This window comes from Narcine bancroftii, chromosome 3, assembly GCF_036971445.1.
Source record: "Narcine bancroftii isolate sNarBan1 chromosome 3, sNarBan1.hap1, whole genome shotgun sequence".
In the NCBI taxonomy this organism is placed as follows: Eukaryota; Metazoa; Chordata; class Chondrichthyes; order Torpediniformes; family Narcinidae; genus Narcine; species Narcine bancroftii.
Genome location: NC_091471.1, coordinates 356,048,964 through 356,068,074, shown reverse-complemented (window position 1 = coordinate 356,068,074; position 19,111 = coordinate 356,048,964). Strand labels below are relative to the sequence as shown.

Genomic DNA, 19,111 nt, shown 5'->3' with positions numbered 1-19,111 from the left:
CCACAGTAATATATTGCCTCCCATGTGGCAGAGTTGGGGATGTCTTGGATTGAGTCCTCTTCATTCTGAAGTGAGAGGGTGAGCGGCCAGATGTTGTGGTCTATGGGATGGTGTTAACAAGCATGAGCACCACCCCAAGATAGCAACAAGATCAATTTGCAAGGAGAACAAATCTATAAATATCTCCTGTGGGTATTTTCCACCAAATTATAGCCCACAGTTGAACATTACTGAAATGTGGGTTGGCAATACACTAAATTGGAATATATTTTACAAATATTTAATTACAGTAAAAAGATTGTTTGATTGCTCCATTTATTTCAAAATGTGAGTAGTTGTTCACTTTGTTTTTGATATGAGTGAAATGCTAATTGTCTTAACAGAGATTAATGCCATGTCAGTCAGAGACAGCACTGGTTGACTGATGGATGCAATACTTTTCTTAAAGGCGCACCAGAAGAAATGCAGAATTGATCAACTCCATTTGCAATAACAAAATACTGTACTTTTGTACACATGAAGAAGATTCTTATTGGACTATCCCCTTGCAAGTTATACATGGGTTTCATAAACATGGGTGATAAAATTATATTATTACTGAAGAGAGGTTGCGTGAATATTAAAACTGGGAACTACTGGTAATTTCTCTTTTCTATGGGACAGTATTATTTTATTCTGTCACTGTATGGTTGTAAATGAAATGGGGGGGGGAGGGGGAGTCATAGTGTTTCACCAGCATTTATTTTTGAGGTTTCCTAACAATTTTTTTTTAAACTCTTTACAAGTCACTGAAGAGATTAGAGGGGAATTTTAAATAATGTGCGTTGCGTGTGCAAAAGCAGTCAAATCAATCCATGAGTCTACAAGAAGGGAGACAGGATCTTAAATTAGTGGCAGCTTTGAATTACTTTGTGGAAGTCCGTCGCTCCTGGTCATTTCCCCCCCGCCCCCTGATTTCCACTGTTGACCTTAAATCCACAAGTATTGGGGGTCTGTTATGGGCGACCAAGGAGAACGGCAGCTCTTTTTTTTTCCTGTTTTCAAACTTGTTTTCCATCCAAGTTTACTTTTAAAGAAGACGCAGCACTTGACGGTTGGACCGAACGTGGGGTCAGCAGCTGGCAAGTGTCACCGCTTCCCGTGTGTCCATTCTGTTCTGCGGCGATTGTGCATGAGCAGCGATACAATGTTATCACATCCAGGCGGGCCCGCCTGGCCTGCAATAGCCACGTGGAAATGTGTGCTGTGCAACGCCACCGGTGAAAAAAAAATTACTGTTGATTCCGGTCACTTGTTTCCCTTTTTCTTTATTGTAAAAATAAAACTGACAGTACATGTCACATTTGCATTAAATGAGAGAGGGGAAAAAAGAGCATAAATGACATAAAAACAGCGCTTTCTTAAGAAATGGTTGCATAATGGCCTCTAATCTTACTCTATCCAGAACTAAGATTTAGCACTGGATGTGGATCTGGAGTTGAACTATTTAGAGCTTTGGCTTCGGTGTGGCATATAGAACTTCCTCCAAGTGTACAATATTTACATTTATAAATATTTTACTCGCAAAGAACCAGTGTTTGGCAAAAACAATAGATTATCATCTAAATACTTTTTTGGGAAAAAAGATCCTCGTTTCAGGCATCAAATTCAATAAAAATCTTCCTACATTTGCAAAATTTATTTTTTTTTGTAAAAAATACTTGCCACTAGAGGGCACGACGATACGTTTGTTCTTTATTCCCTCTGGCGAGCTCCAGATGGAAGAATTTAAAATAATCACGCCTATGAGATTCTGAGCTGCCATGCTGAAAGCAAATGGTGTGATCGGATGGAGTGTGCCCTTTGGGAGAAAAAATACATTCACTTTATTCTACACCTTCCATTTACCAATAAGTACATCTTTCGCCATATCTTCGATAATACTTTGAGTGTATTCTGAAGTTAAGCATACAGAGTGGGAGTATTTTTAAACAAGACGTGTGCCCAGAACGCAATCATCTCAAATGGTGAATTCTTTGTTAATATATGCAAAAGGAAATTTTAAAAAGAAACTACTTGTTGCATTTTGTACCTGGCCAAAGGCACTCGGGCTAATTGGCATCAAGTAAACACACTTAAAGAACACCGGTAGTTTACTGTCAGTTGAAGTTCCAAGAAGAGAATATTTTGATACTCCCTCTAATATTACGCCTGAGAAGCATGATCCAGTTGTCATGGAAAAGGTATTGTAAATACTTGACGAACTTAATTTTTTTTGCACAAAATTCCTTTACATTTCATTCCTGAAAAAAAAGAAATTTGATTTTTGAGTCGTAAAAGAGAGAGTCCTTTTATTGATTAATTGATTTGGCGGCAAGCTTCAAATGTCCACTTGGTGGCTCCGCCGTAGATGTCGACGTTGGCTTCAGTCCACGCAATGACATTGCCCACCAAGGTCTTGGCGTTGCAGTTGGCCAGGCTGTAGACTTCTCCGGGAGTCAGCACCCTGTCCCACATGTGGAAGTGGGCCATCTCGCCCACAAAGGCCTGTGTGGCGTCAAACCCGCCTCCTAACATGTCCTGATCAGAAAGAGGGAAAAATAGAAACACTTTTCAGGGATTGGATACATCGGCGAGGCGAGACCCACCGCGGAATGGGTGGCCGCTCGGTTGAACGCCTGCGCTCAGCCTGTTGGTCTAAGCTTTCAGCGTACCGGTCCCATTCTCCTCAGCTAGATCTACAGAGGTCTACAAGATTCTGAGAGGCCTAGATAAGGACAGCCAGCACCTTTTCCCCAGGTCGGGAACAGCAAGCACCAGCGGACATCTGTACAAAGTGAAGGGAGACATTAGGGATAAGATTTTTTTTTACATAGATAGTTGTGGGTGCCTGGAAAGCCTTGCCGGGGTGGTGGTGGAGGCTGGAAATAATAAGGGCATTTAAGAGGTTCTTAGACAGACACATGGATGAAAGAAATAAAGGGTGACGAGGGTTTTTTTTTGGTAGGAATACAGTATATAGATCGGCATAATATCGAGGGTCTGTACTGTGCTGTAATGTTCGATGTTCCATTGTCTTGGGCCTCATTTCTTCCCTTCTTCTCTCTTTCACTTTCTCTCGCCCCTCCCCGCCCACCGTGGTCTCCCCCTCGACCTGTCGCTCCACATTCCCACCCTATCACCCCTTCATGGAGTTAATACCCTTTTTCACTTTAGGCTTGCAACTTCTACCCATGGATGCTGACTAACCCGCCACGTTCCTGCTTGTGATGCATCTCTCGCTACTGTCGACCACACGCCTCTTCCTCGGTTGCACAAATGTCGACTATCAGACGGACAAGAATGGCCTCCGAACATCTACAAGGTATTGCTTTCACCTCCACGCAATCGGACTACCAGCCAGATTGAGGGTTGGTCTTAAAATATCCCATCTGGCACAACCCTCAGTTATGACCCCCAACCACAGCTGGAGAAAACGCTACAATCTCCTTTTCTACCCCAATATACAAGCTATTCGTTTACCGGAATGGCAACTCTAATTGTTGTTTGAGGTAACATATCTGGACAGTTCCACCATAGAAAAGTGGACAAGAATGTCTCCTTGTCGCCCGGGGAAAGAAACATCTCTATCCACATAGACTTTCGGTGGCTTCGAAATGGAGCGAGTTATAAAACACTCAAGTTAATCTAGTATTTCCGTTATAATTGGCTCCATTAAAATGGATAACTTTGAGAAATGAGCAGGGCCAAATCTGTATCTTATTTTGCTGTGGCGGGTCACATGGTGACTGGGCGAATCCCTCCCGCTTGGCGTGTTTGAACCAGTCAGTTGGCGCCACTGGGAGATCGGGAACCGCGACATAGAGTCGTGGAGAAGCTCTGCTCCCTGACACTCGTGTTGTTAAGACATTTGTTTCTTTTTTTTTGAGTGGGGGGATTTTATTCCACTGCTTTGGATGTTGATAACCGCCCTTTGTGGTTGTTTCGACCTTGAACATTTGGAAGGGGGGGGGGGGTATACATCAATATGGATGGGAATCCCATTTTGTTCACCCACCTGCTCTTGGCCCAGGACCATGATGCCGCCCGGTTTAATGGGATGCCACGGCGCGAGGTTTTCACCGTTCCCTCTCTTCATGCCATCTTGATACGCCTCCCATATCCCGTCCCTGGTGGACCAGGTCACGCAGATGTGGTGCCATTTCCCGTCAGTGATGACGAACGGGAGCTTCGCCACCTAGAAATGTTACAGTTTGAGTTGACGTGGCACCGGCCCCTTCCGATGCAGATGCTGCCCGACGCGTCAGACCGTGGCAATGAAACAGGAGCAACGTGGGCCCACAATACACAGGAAGAGAGTGGAGAGGCTCGACAGGTGGGGGAAGCTTCCGCGGAGAGATTTGCAACCCATCCCTTTCTCCACGGGTGGGGGCTGCCTTACCCGGTGGCTGTTTTGTAGGTCCGACTCCCGACCCTGAACCACCTGAGCCTCATCGTGGTACCTTACACTTCCCCTTTCTGGGGACGGGATTGGACACTCCCATTTACAAGATATGTTATCTGCATTAGTGGTGTAGACTTGAGTCGGAATTTTTTCTCTGCTTCCATATTAGGAGGGAAGGGGACAAGGGATTTCTTTCCGACAATGGACTGCAGTGCTTCTCAACCTTTTTTTTCCCCACTCACAGATCACCTTAAGCAATCTACATCGGTGCTCTGTGGTTCGTAAGGGATGACTTACGATGGTCTGTGAGAGGGAAAACGATTGAGAATCTATGATTTATTGTCTGAGAAGGACCAAGTGCTGGTAAATAAGACTGTGTGGGGATAGAGGTGGTGGGCCGAATGGCCTGGGTGATTCGGATCTGGAACTTGGACTAGACTCTGAGGGCGAATCCACGGACACTCGGTGACCCTGGGTGGGGAATTCTCTTGCTTATCTTTCTCTGACTAAGAGACGCTTCCGGCAATTTGTGCCGATGGCGAATCTGTCTGCGTTCGAGCAGACAAAGGGACATTTCGTGTAATGTGACACTGTTTTAGAACATTGCAATCATTCAAATGTTGAAGTCCGGCTACGAATAAGAAGACATCGGACTCACTAAGGCTCGTGGGTAAATGGGACTGATGCAGAGAAGCCAGCACAGATAGGGTGGGCCGAAGGACCTGTTTCTGCGCTTGACTACTCGCCGCTCCTCTACCTTGTCGTTGATTAGGATCTCCATTGGATTGTTCCCCCACTCGATGAGGACCAGCTCGTTGGCTTGCCCCGGGACGGCATAGGAGAACGGAGTCCCGACGCCGGGAGAGGCGTTTGATTTGAGCCACATGCAGACGGTCATCGCATACATCTCGGGCAGGCTCTTTTTCACTTTGGCGTACATGTAGTTTGTCCTCAGGGGAAAGGTAATCTGGAATTTGTCCGTCGGCCTGGAATTTTTTTGTCCTACAAAGTAATACATGATAAACATTATTCGGTACATCGTGTGTGGCTGAATCCAAACCTGCAGCGATGTACTAACACTGGATCATTTCTTATATAACTGCCTTTCCGGATTAATTCCCATCAGCGCATCCCGCAGCATAATCCGAATCATGTGAGAGGCGCCCTGGGATCTCAGTGATTCCATTATAGTGGGAGACCGCTGCGCAATCCATATTGCAGCAACGCCGGCCCGGGGAGGTGGGGGGGGGGGGGGGGGAGGTGGTGCGGGGGGTGGTCTCCGCACTCGGCCATCCGGAAGAAGTTTCAGGGAAGCTCGCAGTTGCCGGCACATGCTGTTGTAATGTTCGGACGCGAGGCACCTGGCTGCGGTCTGCTCGCTCAACAGAGCCGCTGCCTTCCCTGTTATCTGGGAAGGGGTTTCGCTGAGTTTCCGTTCTCACCGCTTATTCAATCTCCCGTTTTCCAGCAACCAGGAATATGGCGTTATTACAGCGTTTACGGACACCTCACTTATTCACCATCATTATAACATTTTACCTGTTCTCTCTATACAACAGCATTCATTCCATCCGATCAGCAAACAACCAATATTTTAAAATGTTCTATCCCGTGTTAAGGCGCGTTAAATAAGGGATCTGTGGCATTTACAGCGAGTAACATTAACAATTAAAGAGAGCTGCCTCCTGCTCCTTGCGGGATGCAACTTCATTGGGGGACAGACTGCTCGGGGAGTTTGAGTTCAGACTGTTCGGATCGGGTGCGCACCTTTTTCCAAGTCACTGATCCTCTGGTGAAGGGAATTGAGCGCGTTTTCAATCTTTCCTCTGTTCTCCGTCGTGTCGTTCCTCACCAGGTTTTTGGTCTCTTCCAAACTGTTCACCCGGGAGAGGACGTGCCTTTCCAAGTCGTCTATTTTGTTCTGCAGCAGATCTTTCAAGGTATTTGTCTGAGCGGTGGTGTTGGCACGGTTGTACTGCTGTGCTCGAGGGGCGAATGCAAGAGAAAAAAGGGTGTCAGAAGCGGATTATCGGCTGAAAGGAGGCTCGAAGTAAACACCGCATTATGGACATTGTTCTGACCCGTTAACTCACACTGTCCCAGGTCCAGTGCACAGCACACCTACCTCTATCTTTCCCAATCAGCCGATTATTTCGTGTTGTTTAAAGGGGCACGTTTAATATAATCGGATTTAAATATAATTCTTAATCAATGTTTTGATTCAGCCACTCTTTAAATCTATCACCTATATACAGTGGGACTAACTTACTGTCCTAGGTAATGCAATTAACAATTACTTTCTCATTTGGTTTGAGACTTCTCATTTTCTAATTGTACATATTTACCTCAAAATTCGCCAGGCGTGCTTTGACTGTTTTTAAAGTTTGTCCAAATTGATTTGGAGTGTCCACTTGATCTAGAGAGAGACCTGCCGCGGAATTTCTAGCGCCCTCGCCGAGCCCTGCCCGGATTTCATTTCACTCACCGAAGAGCCTGAGGTACTTTGACTCTCGCATCTGCTCAGTTTGGCTGTGAGTTCCCTGATGGTCTCTTTCTGGTTCATGATCGTCTCTTTCTGTTGCAGGATGGTCTCTCGGAGCTGGAGTATAGTCCCCTTGATGTCCTCCACCGGGCCGCTGTTCTGCATCGGAGCCGAGCACATCGGCTCCATCTCCAGAGGGATGGAGGTGCAGATGAAACGCGTCTGGGCGAATTCTTGGGCCGCTGCTTTGGCCACGAGGAAAGAGAGGATGAAATATCTGCCGACGGTTCCGCGGGACATCTTTCGAGGAGAGTCGAGGTGGAGGGGGTGATGGGTGGGAGGGGTTGGGAGGTGGATTCGAGGGGTGAAATGTTGCCTGAGCCCGCGAGTTCCCGCAAAGCGACTTCAGCACCAAGGAGCTGTTCACCGAACACTGACGCCGTGCACAAGGCTCGGGCACGCTTTATACAGCAGGAGGAGCGCCACACGGGACCACGTCAGAAATGGGTGGAATCCCAGTTTAAATGCTCCGTTTCTTGTCTGGCGACCACGTCAACCCCACCAATCTTGAACATCGCCCTCACTTGGGTCCCCACGAAGACCGGAGATGTGCACATCCTCCGAACTAAGTTAAAAATGTACTTTGTGGCTGGAAATATCAATTATTTGTGAATCTGACGTTGGACCAGCAAGTTTTTAGTGTTCTTTAAAAGGAGTCGATGCGGGGTTTTAACCCTGTGCATTAATATCAGCGGACAGTATTCGTTTTTGCAACAACGGGGACAGTTGAGGTGAAACCGTTTGAAAAACACATCGTCTGCTTTCAAACTGTTCTCACTGTGAATGTGTGGAAGTTGTTACAACTAAAGCCGTCCTCAGAAACCGGATCCGATATCGCTCTCCCTTCCCACCCACCCAATCCTCATTTTCCTTAAATATATTGCGTTCATTAGATCTGATGGACATGCTGGGGAGAGTAAATAAGACACGAGATAGAACACTAGATTTAATGAAGACTGATTTGGCAAAAATCCACCTTTTTTAAGGAGTAAAAGCAGGAAAGCTGCGAGTTTTGTGTTAAAATGTCTGGGAATATCAGTCACCCAGAGTTTGGCTGATTGAATTGTGCATTCTAAGTGGGTAGGAGAGAGAGAGAGAGAGAGAGACGGGTCTTTCCATTTATAAGATGGTCCATTTAATGGCAGCTGAAATATTTGGCGGTAAAAGCCATGTATTTTTGGCCCCCGTTGGATTTTCGTCCTTGAAAACTTCTAGCGTTATTGAACGGTGGTGCTTTGAGTGGAGATTCGTCCCCGCCGGCTCGATTCATGCGTGTTTCTGAGGCTGGACCCACTGTGGTTATTTCCGGGATCACTTTTAACTGCCGAGTCGCCCACCTCCGTAACGATCTAGTTCATAAGTGGACATCGATTCCAACCCCTTCCCCTTCACCCTCGCACACTTCGCTTTGGGCAATTCTATCCGTCTCAGCTCGGACTAAAGCTGAACGTAGATGATACTTCACTATTCCAGTGGTCGAGGTGTGGCTACAGACTCTGTTTGATTCGAGGTCGCAAGAACAGGGTCGGGGTTTGACTGAAACAGAACCACAGGGTGTGGTGCACTGTGAGCCAGAATCAGACCTATACGAGGGAAAGACTATACAACAGGCTTTAATCCACAAAGACTTCCACAGAGCCAGGCTGGCTGTGGCTGCAGCAACTCTGAGTGAGGCCTCCGGTCTGTGTGACTGGTGTGGTGCCTTACGGAGGGGTGGCAAAGGGGGCCAGGGTCAAGTCGTATTGGATGGATGGGGGGGGCAGGTTCGTCCCCCAGGGATGAAACGGGCCCCTGGTGGTCAAGAAGGTCCTGTGTGCCCCATAGCTGCCTGGGGATGGGGATGTATGCCCAGTCAGCATCATCCTGGGCTGAAGGATGCCGTGGAGTGGTGTGCCTACTGGTGCCAGGTCTCTGGTTGAGACTGTGTCCTCCCTGCCACCGCCAAACCTAACATCAGCGTAGATGTGGTTCGCGTGTAGGAGGAAGACCTGCTCGACCAGGGCTTCAGCCTTGTGTGTCCGCACATGTTTACGCAGGAGCACTTGTCCTGGGGATGTGAGCCATGCTAAGAGGGACATTCCAGTTGCCGACTACCTGGGGAATGTGAACAGACGTTCATGAGTGGTCTTGTTGGTAGCCATACATAGCAGCGACCAAATTGCATGCAGCGCCTCGGGCAGGATGTTCTGCCAGTACTTAACGGCCCACCCTTTCGACTTGAGAGCCAGGAGGACTGTCTTCCAGATCACCCCACTTTTGCATTCCACTTGCCCATTGCCTCTCAGGTTATAACTCGTGTGGCTAGTCAGGTAATGGCGCACCTCATCAGTCAAGAAACTAGACCCCCAGTCGCTGTGGATGAGAGCGGGGTACCCAAACATGGTGAAGATCTGCCCCAGAGCCTTGATGACAGTGGCCGTAGAGGTGTCCGGGCAAGGGATAGCGAAAGGGAAGCATGAGTACTCGTTCACTACCATGAGGAAGTAGATGTTTCAGATCATGGACGGCAGGGGCCCTTGGAAGTCCATGCCGAGAGACTTGAAGGGCCGAATGGTCTTTACGACATGGGCCTGGGACAGGCGGAAGAAACAGGTTTAGACTCCGCACAGACTCGACAGGCCTCGGTCATATCCCTGATGTCCGTGATGGTGTACGGCAGGTTCCAGGACTTAATGAAGTGGTACAACCTGGTGACACCTGGATGGCAGAGGGACTCATGCACTGCCTGCAGCCTGTTATCGTGCATAATGACTCAGTGGAGTTATTAAACCTCCCGAGGCGGTACTGGATGTTGTAGCTGTAGGTCGCCAGCTCGACTCTCCAGCGCAGGATCTTGTCATTCTTGACCTTGCTCTTGTGGGCAGTGATAAACGTGAACGCTGCAGCCCGCTGGTCCATGAGGAGGGTGAATTAGTGCCAGTGGCGGACTGCTTCCACAATCGCCTGGGCCTCCTTTTCAATGGTAGAATGCCCTAGCTCGGAGCTGTGGAGGGTCCTAGAGAAGAAAGCGACGGGGCGCCCCCCTTGGTTGAGGGAAGCGGCGAGGGTTAAATCAGAGGCATCGCTCTCCACCTGGAAGGGGGAGTCCTCATCCACGGCCTGAATCGTGGCTCCCTGCACCTCGGATGGGAAGGGAAAAGTTGTAGACTGGGCCAGTGGGCAGACCTTGTTCAAGAAGCAAGGGGCCCACTGGGAGTAATTGGAGAATAGGCAGAGGGCCTTTAGCTTGGGGGGGGTGGGGGAGAGGTAGCTCCATTAATGGGTGCATCCTTTCTGGATCTGGGCTGACGATCCAATGGGCCAGGATGGCGAGGCCAGGACACCCCAGGATGGTGAGGCAGGTGGTGCTAAATACACACTTCTCCTTGTTATAAGTGAGGTTCAGTTCCCGGCCGTCTGGAGGAATTTATCCAGGTTAGCATTGTGGTCCTGCTGGTCACGGCCGCAGATAGTGAAGTTATCCAGATACAGGAACCTTTAGCTTGTGCCGGACTACCATGCGATCCATCTCCTGCTGGAAGACGGATCGTGACCCCAAAGGGAACTCTGCGGAACTGGTATAGGCGCCCGTCTGCCTCAAAGGCGGTGTAGGGCTTGTCCTTTGGATGGTTGGGGATTTGGTGATACGCCACCTTCAGGTCAATCGTGGAGAAAACCCAGTAGCGGGCTACCTCATTGACCACGTCGGCGATCCTAGACAGGGGGTAGGTGTCCAATTGGGTGTACCGGTTAATGGTCTGGCTGTAATCGATGACCATTCTCGGCTTACTTCCCCCTTTGACCACCAGGACTTGGGCTCTCCAAGGGCAGTTACTGGGCTCTATGACACCTTCCACCAGGAGTCGCCACACCACCTCCTTGAAGTCTCTGTCTATGGCGCAATAGCGCCTACTTCTGACGGCGATCAGCTTGCAGCCTAGCATAAGATGTGGGAAGAGCGCCGGTGGGGTGATGCGTAGTGTGGAGAGGCTGCAGGTTGGCCAGGGCTGATAGGTTTCCGTACTGTGTAACGTGAGTGGAGGCCGAAGGCAAGGGTGACACTCTGCAGGTGGCACTGGAAATCTAGGCCCAGGAGGACTAGGGTGCAGAGTTTGGGCATGACCAAGAGCCTGAATGCCGTGTAAGTCTCCCCTCCCACAGTTATATTGGCCGAGCAGCACCCGAGGGTACCAACAGTCTTATCCTTGGCGGTGAGGGCGATCGAGCAGATGGTTTGTGGACTTTTAATCTCAGGGAGTGGGCCACGCTCGGATGAATGAAGCTCTAGGTGTTGCCACTGTCGAACCGGCATTTTGTTACCTGCACGTTGACTTGCACGACTATCATAGAGCATCTGAGGTCGTGAGGGATGTGCCTGGTCAGTGTGGTGGCAGCCAGGACTGTCTCAGGGTCGGAGTCATTGCTGTCCGGTTGTGTGCAGTGATTTATGGCATCTGAAGGTGTGGGGAGCATCGGTAGGGCGGCCTGGTCATCGCCCGTGTTCACCATGTCTACATCAGTCGTGGGTTGCGGCGTGCAGCAGCTGATGGTGTACGGCAGCGTGGGGAGCGTAGGTAGGGCGGCCTGGTCATCGCCTGTGTTGACCACGTTGATGTCATTCGTGGGGTGCGGCATGCAGCAGCTGATGGCATCCGGAGGCATGGGGAGCGTCGGTAGGGTGGCCTGGTCATCGCCTGTGTTGACCACGTTGTTCTCCTCATCATCAGGGGCCCTCCGTGTAGGCTGCTGCCTGGCCCAAGCTGGCAGCGGCACGTGGGGGCCCACTGCGTGTCTGGCCTTCCCCAGTCGTGTTTCTTGCGCTGGCGGCAGTGACGTCATTACATCTGCCAGAAGTGACATCACGCTGTGAGCTGGAAGTGACATCTCTGTAGTTCTCGGCAAGCCGCGAGGGCGGGGTCTGGTCCAGATGCTTGGGGCACACGCTGTGATTGTCGCTGGTGGAGCCGGATGCTGCACCGTCTGAGTTGGGGAAGGCAGAAGTTGTAGCAGGGACAATGGCATGGCTCGGCACGCGCACGTGGAGGGGTCCACGGGGAAGGTGGGGAGGTCATAGAGGGCTGCTGAGCTGCCGGCTGGTTTTGAGAGGCACACTTTAGCAAAGTGGCCTCTCTTGCCGCATCGGGAACAGTTGCCCTAGCTGGGCGCGATCGTTGGTCTGACCCACACCAGGACCCACAGTACTTACAGGGGCGCCAGGCACCTGCCGCAACAATGTTCTCCTCCCCAGCTCAGCCTGGGGCTGCAGCTGCAGTGCGAGAGGGCCATGAGGGAGCCTGGGGGCACCTGGAATCGAAGGCTTCGATGTGCAGGGCTGCAGCTTCCAGGGTTCGGACCACTTCCACTGTCTTGGTCAGGGCGTAGATACTATCTTCCAGCAGCTTCGGCTGGATGGCCCTCGAGCGTAGCCTCTCAACCTCCTCTGGGCCTACCCCGGGTTCAGCCAGACATGGTCGGGCCAACTCTCGCAGGTGTCCCAGGTAAGACTCAGCCGTCTCCCTGGGTTGCTGGGCATGGGTGTTGAGGAGGTACCTTGCACAGACCTCATTCATGGGTGGCTTGTACAAGTTCTCAAGCATGTCTATTGAGCTCTTGTACATGGAGCAGCCTTTGGTTGCCTGGAAGGCGTGGGGACCCAGGTTTGACCAGAATAGGACCAGCCTCGTCCGATCTGAGTCCAGGATGCGTGTGCCTCGATGGTGCCTCGACCGCATGCTGCCAGATCTCAAAAGCGAGTCTGGGCTTTCCTGTGGCGTAGGTCAACTTTGAGGCTCCCTGCACTCAGGAGCTTTTCCATGGCAGCGTAGGAAAATTTTGTGGATTAAATTGTGGTGTGCTGTTAACCAGAATCAGACATACACAAGGTAAAGACGACTGTACAACAGGCTTTAATCCACAAAGACTTCCACAGAGCCAGGCTGGCTATGGCTGCAGCAATTCTGAGTGAGGCCTCGGGAGGCCGGTACAGGCTTATTGGGTGTACCGGGTGATTGACTCTCTTGATCTCTTCAGGCCGACTGATTGACAGCCGGCCAGGTACAGGGGTTTCCCCCTGCAGTCGGCGGGTAGTGTACCACCACAGAGAGGGAGCTGTGAAAACAGTGGAGGGCTCTTTCTCAAATGCTTGGATTCAGCGGACAGAAGGGTAAATGAGCAAAGAGAAACTGGAAGGACTCACTCAGCCATGAGAGAAATGGACAGTCAATTTTAAAAAAAATTACATTTAGACCTGCAGCACGGTAAACAGGTCGTTTCGGTTCACCAATCCGTGCCACCCAATGTTTCTATTCGGGACCCTTTCTCTCGAGGTCCAGAGGGCTGTTTTGGAGCAAAAGTCCAAGGTTGATCCAACAGCATCTCAAGCTGGTCAGGGGGCAGCTGTCGTTTCTTGGCCTTTAACCTTGGGGCGTCTGGGGCTCCATTTAAAGAGAGAGTGGCCGAACCCCGACCGAATAGGCGGCAATTGTACTTGGGAACCAAGAGATGCCAACAGAATGATCGTCAGCACCTCGGCCAGGATTTATCACCCAGTCAATATTTCTAAAGAAGATGTATCCGCTATAACATTGCTGTTCGAGGAGAATTATAATCTAATCTTTCAGCGTCCAGGAGCACAGAGGAAATGCAAATTCGAGTCTTTAAACGTTTCAAAAATGTTTCTAGGTTCATTCTCATGTTCCCCGGGAGGCGGGTTTCTTCACCCACGATAAAGTGATTAATTTGGCCTCCGTGATGATTTGCTTTATGATACGGGAGGTTTATTTAGTGAGTATTCGTACCTGGCGAGAAAGAACGCCAATGGTTCTGCCAAGCAGCGCCCAGCCTCAGTCTTCGCATCTACTCTCATTACTCGTGGTCATTGATCCCACCCCCGCGTTTTATTGAAGGGTCCAGGTGTGGAAGGGGGAGGTCGGGCTGAGTATCTGCTTGGCTTCGCGCTCAATCACGTCGTTGTGGTCTGCAGCAACGCTGCCATTCGGAGAAGTCTGTAACTCACTAGCATCTTCTCCTCTGCCTTGCCCAATTCCGATGAACAGTGTCTAAATTTACAATTTCACACCCTGAACGGATCTTTCCAAATCTATGTGTACAGTGACAATAATATTATTCCATTCTGCGAGTTTTTTTATGCTTCACTGAACTAAATTTATCAGGATATATATATTTAATGAGTGATGATTCATGGCACTTCTATTAATATTGGAAGTGTTCAACCCCTCCCCCTCTCTTACCAACAAACTTTCCAATTAAAGCTAAGACTTCATCAATTCTGAACGAGGATCGTTAAAGTCTATTTATTTGCTGAAATCAAACTCTCGCTTTGGATCCCGAAGGTATTCTCTTGTTACTAAGCGATGAATTTCTTTTCTTTCGGTTGATGTCAGAGGATCAATGAGAAATAACTTTTTTTAAGGCTTTGGTTGCGGATGGAATTGGACCTTTGTTGAGAGCCAGGTTAAAACTTTCAGGGTCTTGGTGACAGTCGGGGATGAAGAAGGGTTTGCCTGTAGAGTTGACGTAGAAATTGGGCATTTAAACTGGGATTCCACCCATTTCTGACTTGGCCCTGTAATTCGAACGCAGACAGGAATGATGCAAAAATATCTGATGTGGAAAATGTCGTCTTCCTGCGACATGTATGTGTGCCTTATCAAAGGATCACACACCTGGTCATAAAACCACACAGCCGAAACTGATTGCAAAAACGACATAATCAAGTCAAAGATAGCTAATGAGAGAGTTGTAAATCGTTACACACCATTACATAGCGAGGGGGTGGGGTGGTGTACTGGCTTCATTCTAATTAAAGTTTTTTTTAAAAAGCTAAGTTGTTGAAACCAACATTAGTTCTGAAGGCTAGAACAGGCATGGTTGGAAGATAGGAAGTTGTCCCTGGAGCTTACACCATTTTTCCTAGGAATAGTGTGGGAAGATAGAGAGGTCAGAGTGGGGTGGAATCTCTGACTTTTTGTGTTCGTTCTGGTCACCTCATTATAGGAAGGACATGGAAGCTATGGAGAGGGTGCAAAGAAGGTTCACCAGGATGTTTTCTGGAATGGAAAATAAATTCTCATGAGGCAAGGTTAGCAGACTTTTCCCTTCAGAGCGAAGAAGGATGATAGGAGACTTAAACAAGTTGCTGAGAGGCATTGATAAGGGCGATGGAAGCCAATGCATTTTCGCAGGGCAAGAATAGTGAACATTTGGGATTACGGTTAGTGCAACACCTTTACAGTGCCAGCGATCGGGACTGGTGTTCGAATCCCATGCTGTCAGTAAGGAGTTTGTATGTTCTCCCCATATCTGTGTGGGTTTCCTCATGGGCTCTGATTTCCTCCCACCATTCATGGTGGTGGAAGCTGAAACATGGATGAAAGAATAATAGAGGGTTATGAGGCAGGAAAGCTTTAGTACTTCTTTTGGTAGAATATACAGTATAAGTTGGCACAACATCAAGGGCTGAAGGACCTATACTAGGCCGTAGATGGGCCATCTTTCCAGACTGAAAAGACAGATGATCAATGGGCCAGATGGCCTATTCCTGTTCCGATTTCTTTTGATCATATGTAAATCTGTGTTTATATACATACCATCGTAGGAGAGACCACATCATGATCAAATGCAATACTCTAAATCAGAAGAAGAGCAAATGAATTACTACTTCCCCTTGGATGGTGAGCAGGCGATGCAGTTCCTGTGGTGGTGGAGATGGAGCAGTGAATCAGTGGGTTCACTGAACTGTGCAACCATAGAACAAAAAAAAACAGGCCTTTTGGCCCTTCTAGACTGTGTTAAACTATTATTCTGCCTAGCCCCACTGACCTGTACCTAGTCCACAGCCCATGAAATGGAAGGGAGGATGAGCTTGACACATGCACTTAAATGAAAGTGGATGGAATTTGCAGAGGATGATAAAATGAATGTAGAAGTTGGTTGATGAAGGTGAGGGCACCTGCGGGTGGTGGAGGAGAGACAAGAATACAAGGATCAGAAATGCAGTGGATGCCACTGGGAGGCCTGTCAATGACAGTCATCATCAGGTAAACTACTACAGAAACTGACAGAACAGAATGGAGAATGGGAGGCATTGTCGTCAATATATCTGCTGGATTCTATTGACAAAGATTATCAGTGACCTCACTGATCATTTATGGTTTTTAGACTGCAAAGTCATGAAAATCGTAGGAAAAAACTAGCATAATTACTGCCCGTGTGGTCGTCCACACTGAGTGCCTTTTTATACTGCAAGTACCTGAGTGCAACAATCCCGATGGTTGGATGTGCGGTAGAGTGGATGACCGTCGACGAATTTTTCCGGTACGATTTACACTGCAGACTTCCTCCAAAAAGTTGCAGGGGTCCTGCAGGATAAATTGTGGGACAGGAATTGACTCAAAATTTCTGCACATTCCTTTTTAGACTTCCAGTGGAGCCGCAAAATTCCTGGATTGTGCCGACACATGCCTGCAGTCTAAAAACCATAATCGATGATCAGTGATTACAGATGATAGAAAATATCACGATGGCATTATATTTCCTTACGCCACAATAATGTGGATTGAAATATTTTTTTTAAGACAAATTATAGTTTATAAAATGTCCAGATAATTCATACATGGAAGACTATCTGGGGTGTGCTTGTATGTACCTTTGCATTCCCCATGCCTCTAGGCTTTTTATTTTATATTTAAGTATTTTTCGTATTGCCGCTTATTGCATAATCAAAACATCTCAAGGCACTTCAAACAGTAAATTACTTTTGGAGGAGGAATGTTGAACAATACATCAGCAAAAGCTTTTTTTCTCCATCTCTCTAAGCAGCAGTATGAGATCTGAATAACAAACAGGGTCTCTGAAAATGCAAGGCTAAGCCAATGCACTCAAACCTCAATGCACACAAAGATCACACACTGGTAAGAGGACTTCCACCCAGGTCAGTCATGGATTCCAATGGAGCTCACATTTATTTGCCCTTTTGGTTTGCAAACAATTTACTACAATGGTTCAACCAATGAATGTGAGATGGAGAAGGCCATTTGTCACACAATAGACATCTGATTCCACTAAAAGCAAAATTAAGTTACTTAGACAACAGTATCCTATTGAAATAACCGATTGAACAGAAACTACAAGAACCTCCCAATATCAGCAGACCCAACTTAGCCAGAAAAATGAGTGTAGAAGATTTATGTTCATAAGAGCCAAAAGTGTCATTGACAAGGAAATGTCCTAATTATCGCCAACACGCGCAGTTTTTTATTTTAATTAGTGCTCAGTAAACTCTGGTGCGTTGTAAATATTTTCTAATTTATGAATTCAGACACAGAATGCCTGGATATATCAAAGTTGAAAATATTTTACAAACCCAGAATTTGACATCCTCTTTCAGGAGTCAAAAAATGAACAAGACAAAACACAATATTGGTGCCACATTTGATCTTAGAATGAGCTTTGGACAACCAGTTTCTGTCCTCGCTGATGCGGCCCCTTTCCACTTTTATGCCAACACTTCTCTCTGCCTCTGGATCATGGCATCTTCTGCTGAACCTCACAGCCCTTGTGCACACTTGATACTTTGATGGAGCTCAAGCCCAAAACGTCGGTTCTGTATCTTCACCTTTGCTACACTGTTTGACCTGCTGAGCTTCTCCAGCATTTTTACTTCAACGACGGTGTCAACAGATTTTTGTGATTTACTTCCCTTCCATCTACTAGTCTAGATTATTGCACTGCCCACCTGTTTGACTATCTTTATTGCATCATCTATAAACTTGAAGCTGTTCAAAACTCTTCTGCTACACTCAGCTCCTTTCTCCCTTCATCCCATTGTTTATTGATCTACAGTAGTTCCTGGCTTGCTTTGCCACAACTTTTAATTCTCTTCTAAAATGAGAAAGTCCACAGGTGCTGGGGTCTAGTGCAAAACACAGAAGTGTTGGAGACACTCAGCAGGTCACACAGCATCGATAGGAAGTTAAAGGCAATCAACGTTTCTGGCCCGAGCCCTTCGTCAGGAATCTGGAAAAACAGGTACTGTAGACGCAGGAATAAAAAAGGCAGTGGGCAGGGAGGAGGAGAGGAAAGGAGGGAGAAATGGGAAGGGGGAGGAGCACAGGTAAGAGGTAAGTGATGGATACAGGTGGGAGGGTAGAAGAGAAAGAATCTCTTTGTGTTGCAGTCAGGTTTTTTTTTGCACTGCCAATAAGTGGTAATTCTGCCTTGCCCACAGGAAAAAGAATCTCAGGATTCAACTGTGATGTTGTGTATGTACACTGACAATGAATCTAATGGAAAATTGGAAAAGTTGATTTAATGCCATCTGGTTGGAAGGTCCCGAGTCAAAATACAAGTTTGCGTGGGGCCTTGATTTGGCAGTGCATGAGGCCATAGACAGACATGTCAGTGTGGCAATGGTGTATGAAGTTAACATCTTTGTTTCCAAATTCTTCCATGATCTCATCTTCTCCTCTGAAACCTTTATCCATTGCATGTAATTGCTCTGCCATTGGTTGCCAATGTTGTAAGCACTGAGATTTCCCCCCCCCCCCCCACCTCGCCACCTCTAACCCTCTTTCCCCCTTTAAGTTGCTTTTATGTTGGCAACTCTTCTCCTTGGTCAATAGCCCTAATATTTCTTGATTTGTGGTGATGTCAATTTAGATTGTGATATTGCTATGAAGTATCTTTTGATTTTTTTTTCTAGATTAAGGCCACTACATAAATCTAATTAAGTTGCCCACACTGTGAAACAGGACTCTATAGCAACACCCTCTCCTCTGAGAGCAAGATACTGAGATTTCACCCCCCCCCCCCCATATCCCCCACGCTATGTTATGAGACTTTAATGCATTACAGTGCGTGCACATTTTAAAATTCTCATGATAAAGATCTTCCCTTTTGGTTGTATGTAAAATACCAATGACAGTTAAGCTAAATGAATGTCTTGAGACATTTTTCATAGGACATCATTTTGAGCCATCTGAGAGTGTGAGGTTGGATCTGAATAGTGACCCCTTGGGTCAGTAAATGCATAGAAGTCAGTGTTGCTACTGCATAGCTTCAGGGTTCTGTGTTCAATCTTGTCCTCAGGCATTGCCATGTGGTGTTTGCATGTTCTGCCTGTGACCGTGTGAGTTTCCCAGTGTGCT

At 47.8% G+C, this 19,111-nt stretch overlaps 1 protein-coding gene across 1 annotated transcript; it reads right to left on the bottom strand.

The window, feature by feature from the left end:
- Positions 1-1,329: 1,329 nt before the first annotated feature.
- nptx1l (neuronal pentraxin 1 like) lies at positions 1,330-7,328 on the bottom strand. Its single transcript, XM_069929962.1, has 5 exons — positions 6,909-7,328; positions 6,191-6,401; positions 5,181-5,425; positions 4,037-4,216; positions 1,330-2,559 (listed from the first exon to the last, which is right to left on the bottom strand). The coding sequence occupies exons 1-5, from the start codon at positions 7,203-7,205 to the stop codon at positions 2,338-2,340; spliced, it is 1,155 nt and encodes a 384-aa protein (XP_069786063.1). The 5' UTR covers positions 7,206-7,328; the 3' UTR covers positions 1,330-2,337.
- Positions 7,329-19,111: the final 11,783 nt, after the last annotated feature.